The 6597-nt window shown below is 35.4% G+C and overlaps 2 protein-coding genes across 2 annotated transcripts in view; both read right to left on the bottom strand.

Moving 5' to 3' along the window:
• LOC107753196 (protein FAM219B-like) overlaps positions 1-3177 on the bottom strand; it is a 7947-nt gene extending 4770 nt beyond the window's left edge. Inside the window, exons 1-3 of the mRNA XM_016569321.1 lie at positions 2952-3177; positions 608-695; positions 430-523 (exon numbers count right to left, since the gene is read on the bottom strand). Coding sequence (XP_016424807.1) covers positions 430-523; positions 608-695; positions 2952-3011 — 242 coding nt within the window. The 5' untranslated portion in view covers positions 3012-3177. The remainder of the gene's footprint in view (positions 1-429; positions 524-607; positions 696-2951) is intronic.
• Positions 3178-5195: 2018 nt separating this feature from the next.
• On the bottom strand, positions 5196-6597 carry LOC107753195 (cytochrome c oxidase subunit 5A, mitochondrial-like). The gene is made up of 3 exons (XM_016569320.1): positions 6485-6597; positions 5645-5761; positions 5196-5392 (listed from the first exon to the last, which is right to left on the bottom strand). Exons 1-3 carry the CDS (start codon positions 6552-6554, stop codon positions 5211-5213), a joined length of 369 nt encoding a protein of 122 aa, XP_016424806.1. The 5' UTR covers positions 6555-6597; the 3' UTR covers positions 5196-5210.

Below are 6597 nucleotides of genomic sequence, written 5' to 3'. Positions count from 1 at the left end.
AAAAAAGTATGTATATACACTTTTTATTTAGTTTTAAGTTTTAGTTTTTAGTTTTAGTACTTTAATTTAAACTAAACCAAAATGAGAAATGTTGCCTTGGGAACTTGCTGAAATAGAATTAAGTTTTTTTTTCTATTTCAGTTAATGTTTATTTTCTTTCAAGTAATGAAAATGTTTTTTTTTATGGTTTTGGTTTTAGTCAACGATAATAACCCTGATATGCAGTTTCATGGATCTATAAATTCACACTAATTGCACTGATTAAAAAAAAATAATAATAAAAATGCATCCCTTAAATGCAATGCAAGTCACTTTGCATGGAAGCATCTGCCAAATGCATGAATGCATAAATGTGAATATCTGTGTTTGCATGTTTTTAAGCTCCCTGAAAATGATGGCGTCATCCTCGTCATCCCTCGAGAGACTCACGTCTTTGGTTTGTGTCGTGGCTGATGAAGCACAAGCCTCCCTGAGCCCAGTCCTCTCTTCTGCAGAGCTCGTCTGGCCGTGTCTCTGTGCTTCTCTGCAAACACAGCTTCTGTTTCAATACAAGCAGGTTACCACACGAGTTTAGAGCAAACGAGTGATCCGAACTCGCAGTACTTACGGAGCTTGGTGTGGAAAGCAGGAGCTTTGGACATGATATACGGCCCTCTCTTCTCCACCGCTTGTGGCTGGTCACTGATTTCAGCTCTCTGATGATTAAACATTGTATTCATGGTGACAAATAAAAGGTAGATTTCACATCATACGCTATTGCTATCATATAATAATTGCATTCTTAACCTACTTATACTGTCACACACACCATATACACCACAAGATTCTTAATGTTTTTTTAAAGGAGTCTCTTCTGCTCACCAAGCCTGCATTTATTTGATCTAAAATACAGAAAAAACTGAAATATTTTTACTATTTAAAATAACTGTTTTCTGTGTGAATATCTGTTAAACTGTAATTTATTTCTGTGTTCAAAGCTGTATTTTCAGCATCATTACTCCAGTCTTCAGTGTCACATGATCTTCAGAAATCATTCTAATATGCTGATTTGCTGCTCAAGAAACATTTCTGATTATTATCAATGTTGAAAACAGTTGAGTATATTTTTGTCAGGTTTCTTTGATGAATAGAAAGTTCAGAAGAACAGCATTTATCTGAAATAGAAAAATTTTGTAACATTATAAATGTCTTTATCATCACTTTTGATCAATTTAAAGCATCCTCGCTAAAAGTATTAATTTCAATAATTTCTTTCCTAAAAAAAATAAATAAAATAAAATAAGATTGTGAGAGAGAGAGTGTGTGTGTGTGTGTGTGTGTGATTTCATTATAATTTGACATAGCATGCATACTTTTGGTGCAGATTAGCAACTTATCTGGCTAATAAACTTCCTATTATAAAATCAAACCATATCTCATCTGCTCATGAATCAACACACATTAATGATCATTCAGAGACATAAACTCAATTCAATTTCAATTTATTTATAAAGCACAGCTAAACACTGGATCAAATAAATGCAGGCTTGGTGACCAGAAGAGACTTCTTTAAAAAACATTACAAATCTTACTGTTCAAGAACTTTTGACTGGTAGTGTATTTGTAATATATTTTATATTCTGTGCATAAACAGAATAAAACATCTCTTTATTATTGTGTGTGTGTGTGTGTGTGTGTGTGTGCCTTTACATTTCTGTGTGATATGAGGATAGTTTTAAATTTTCAATTTATTTATAAAGCACAACTAAACACAACTACCGTTGACCAGTGTGCCGTACAAAGTGAGTAACCACAGACAAAATTAAAAACAAAGACAAGGTCACAAATAAAACTGCAAGACACAGGGCAGAGCAAATGCAAATCACGAATAATAAGCCAGATCAAATAAAAACCTGGTTTTTAACCTGGATTTAAAAATGGATAGTGTAGGGGCAGTTCTGATTTCTGCAGGAAGATTATTCCAGTCTCGGTGCAGCTACGGCGAACCCCTAGACTTGAGTCTGGTTCTAGAAAGGACTTCATTTTTAGCAGGGTTCGCAACTGATAGAAGCTTGACTTCACAACTTGATTGACTTGTCTATCAAGCTTTAAGGCACTGTCCAACACCACACCCAGATTTTTCACATAAGGTGCCAGAACACCAAGATTTAGATTTGGTACACAGTGTGTATCCGAAGGGGTAAACACCACAATCTCTGTTTTACTCTCATTCAGACTTAAAAAAATTTAGAGACATCCATGCTTTAACATCCACGAGGCAGGCGGCCACCGGGTCTAATCCATTCTTATGTTTCAAAGGAATATATATTTGTATGTCATCTGCGTAACAATGATAACTTATACCATACTTCTCAAAGATAGATCCGAGGGGAAGCATTTACAAGGAAAATAACATGGGTGCTAGAATAGAGCCTTGAGGGACCCCACAGGTCAAAGGTACAGAGGAAGAGTGAAACTTGCCAATATTAACTGAGAACCTTCTGTTCGTAAGATAAGACTGGAACCAATTTAAAGCTGAACTCTAATGCCCACTACCAGTTCTAAGTGGGCCAGAAGAACATTGTGGTCTAGTGTCGAAAGCAGTGCTCAAGTCTAAAAGTACCAGAGCTACAGAATCTCCAGAGTCGGTAGCTAAAAGTATATCATTGAACACTTTTAAAAGAGCCGTCCCAGTGGAGTGAAATTTTCTAAAACCTGATTGGAATGCATCAAAAATTTTGTAATCGACCAAGAAACTTTATAGTTGATGAAAAACCACTTTCTCTGAACTCATCAAATGTTTCACTGAACTCATTGTTCAAACATGAGATTAGACTGAAACACAGATGACAGCTGCTAATAGAGTTTTCCTATAGAGTAATTCTCTTCCTGAATGCATGATCTTCATGTGATCGAGTGCTTTAATGGAGTTTAAGAACACAACAGATGAGCTAAAAATGCATGAAAATCACCTTCATCGCGGCTGAAGACAGAAGAGTTCGCTGCTCTCGGCTCTCCATCGCGTCGCTCATGTCGGTGTTTCAGAAAGAAGGTTTAAACGCGAAATCATGTCTTAAATCACACTGTCGGAGCTCATGCTAACAGAGTTTAAACACACAGCTGTAAACAAAGATTCTTCTTCGCCTGACGTCACTTCCGCGGACTCTGCGCGCTGCTGCCGCTCACAGGCGCTCCGGCGCCACTGCAGGCTTTAACACACTGCTGCATCAGTGAGATACTCAAAAGGTTTGGGATCAGTAAGATTTTCAATGTGTTTTAAAGAGGTCAGTAATATTGTAAAATATTATTACCATTTAAAATAATGGCTTTCTATTTGAATATCTGTTAAACTGTAATTTATTTCTGTGATGCGCAGCTGTATTTTCAGCATCATTACTCCAGTCTTCAGTGTCACATGATCTTCAGAAATCATTCTAATATGCTGATTTATCAGTTTTGCTGCTTTATATATTTTTTGGAACCAGTGATACTTTTTTTCCAGCATTATTTGATGAATAAAGTTAACAAGAACAGCATTTATTTAAAATTCCTAGTATGGGTCACCATACTTGGCCACATGTCACATCACAAGTCTTTATTATCACTTTTTAAAAAAAATAAATTTTACACATCCTTGCTGAATAAAAGCAAAAAAAAGAGGAAAAAAATACTGACCCCAAACTTTTGAACAGTCAACAAAAGATTAGTATTTTGAATAAATGCTGTTCTTTTTAACATTTTATTTAATCAAAGAATCCTGAAAAAAAGTATCACAGGTTCCAAAGCAGCAAAACTGTGATAAATCAGAATATTAGAATGATTTCTGAAGATCATGTGACACTGAAGACTGGAGTAATGATGCTGAAAATACAGCTGCGCATCACAGAAATAAATTACAGTTTAACAGATATTCACATAGAAAAAAGCTGTTTGAAATTATAATAATATTTCACAATATTACTGTTTTTTCTGTATTTTTGATCAAATAAATGCAGCCTTAATGAGCAAAAGAGACTTCTTTAAAAAACATTACAAATCTTATTGATCCCACATTTTTAATGGCAGTATATATATATATATATATATATATATACACACACACACACGATTTTTTAAAAATATATTTTTTAATATTTTGAATCATTTTCTTTTAGTTTAACTCGATGTACTAAAATACCTAAAATTAAAACTGAAATAAAAATGTATAAAAACTATAGACATTTGAAAAATTACTAAATATATTTTAATTCAAGGTTTAGTTTTAGTTATTTTGTTACATCAGGTTAATTAGATCTTGTTTTATGGGAAATGTATCGAAATTAAGGGAGTTTATGATTAAAACAAGAACAAATATCTGCCAGTCGACTCAGAAAAATCAACTTATTCAAAGAAAAAAAAAAGAAGCTTGATTTAAGAATGTTTACATTGTTGTATTTGAAAACAAAAAAATACAGAGGAATATATTCTTTTTTATTTTCATTTATCGTGTTTTATTTATTTTTGCAATGCATGCATCATTTAATGCCATGACTTTATGAATTTCTGCTCTGATTTATGACATTTTTAGGCCTTTATTTGTGGAAGGGCAAATTAAGACTTAACAGAAACCCTGCAAAATGAACATTTCTGATGGTGATCTGATTCTGTTTAGACAATTTTAAACATTTTTTAGGCTTACATTTTTTACCATTTTAATGTCTCAAAAACAAAACTAAATTCAGGGTTGCAACCTCAGTGTCAGTGTTTGCTGAATAACCGTAAAAACTCTCATCATCTCAGGACAAATCATTCAAACACAAACGAAAACACTCATTCGGTATTGCTTCATTTATTAGGCCCTGAATATCGTACGGTGAGCAGAGAGGTATAAAACCCCATCCGATTCACAAAAACCCTGAAACACAAACAGACGCAGATCATTATATGGCCAAAATCTGATGCATAAAAAATAGGCATCAAAAACGAGTGATGCATTTGTGCATTTAAGATGAAGGGAACCTGCTTTGAGGAGTCTGTGAGCAGACTCAGAGTTTATAGATGCCCAGCTCTTCTGGAGTGGAGATGCCCAGCTCCTGCAGCGTGGGTCTGAGCTCCTGGATCACATACGGCACCCATTCACTGCAGAGCAACTGATGCAATGCTACATTTCTCCAAATCTGATGCAGAAACAATCTCGGATGAACTGAGAGTGACTAAAATTTCAGCATTTAATTTTTGGGTGAGCTGTCCCTTTAACAGAGACACAAATGAAAGCATAAACTCTTTTCTAGCTGAGCGTTTGTTTCTCTCACTTTGACGGCCTCGAGGATGCGGATCGCATTGGCCAGATCATTCAGTCTCCTGCAGGCGCGCAGAGCAGAGTCCAGGATCTTCGGCTCTGGAACGAGGTCGTATCCAATCAGAGTGTTCATTCCTGGAGAGAACGAATAGAAAATCACAAACATATGTTTTCAACATTGATAATAATCAGAAATGTTTCTTGAGCAGCAAATCAGCATATTAGAATGATTTCTGAAGGATCATGTGACGATCATCTGTGTGTGAAAATTCAGCTTTGATCACAGAAATAAATTACAGTTTAACAGATATTCACATAGAAAACAGTGATTTTGAATTGTAAAAATATTTCAGATTTTTACTGTATTTTTTTTTACTGTACTGTCACCTTTGCGCAGCTCCCAGGCGTCCAGATCTGGTTTGCTGAAGTACGTCACCCAGCGGGAGTCAAACTCCTCATTGGTCTCCACTTTGGCATGAGAGTAACATCTGACAGCCAGAGGAGCTGCGAGACAAGAGGAAAACCTGCTATAATATAAACTACTGTATCACTCAGTGTTGGGAAGGTTACTCTGGAAATGGTTACAGATTACAAGCTACCCTATTTAAAATGTAACAAGCAGTGTAACTATTTCAGTTACTTTATTTAAAAAATTTAACTGATTACATTGGATTACTTTGCTACATTTCTAACAAATGTTTTCAACTCTTAATTATTTTTAAACATTTAAAGCAGGCAGGGTTATAAGCTTACAGTAGTGCTTTCAGAATCCTTCTTCACTTTAATTAAGATTTTAATCATTTAATTTTAAAGCACAGCCACCATCAGACTTTTGCAGATCGTTCTGAGGTTAAATACAGATTTAAAATCATAACAGGCAATAGTAAATATTAATACAATAAGTATTCAGATGTAACCCCCTTTGTAAGCATTAACATTTTCATAAGTAACTGTAATTTAATTACTTTTTTTGTCTCAGCAACTGTAACAGATTACAGTTACATTTATTTTGTAATTAAATTATGTAACGCCGTTACATGTAACTAGTTACTCCCCAGCACTGGTATTACTGTATCTACTGTATGTATAAACAATAATACACGTGTCACGTGTTGTTGAGATGAGATGTGGGTCATTACAAGGGCAAACACAAACGCACGCAATAATCACACAAACATCCTCAAACCAGTCGAAGGTCATCGAGATTCTCAGACTGTGCTTCTGTACCTGTGAAGGCGGCTTGTGCTCGCGTCACGCTCCCGAAACCGACCAAGCGCAGAACCGCCGCTGCAATCATCCTCCTCCCGAGTCACCGGAGAACCGACACTGCGGTCCAGCCG

This window comes from Sinocyclocheilus rhinocerous, unplaced genomic scaffold (assembly GCF_001515625.1).
Source record: "Sinocyclocheilus rhinocerous isolate Xijiao unplaced genomic scaffold, SAMN03320098_v1.1 scaffold1703, whole genome shotgun sequence".
Taxonomy (NCBI): Eukaryota; Metazoa; Chordata; class Actinopteri; order Cypriniformes; family Cyprinidae; genus Sinocyclocheilus; species Sinocyclocheilus rhinocerous.
Note: the sequence above shows the minus strand (reverse complement) of the source record. Positions and strands in the feature narration are given on the sequence as shown.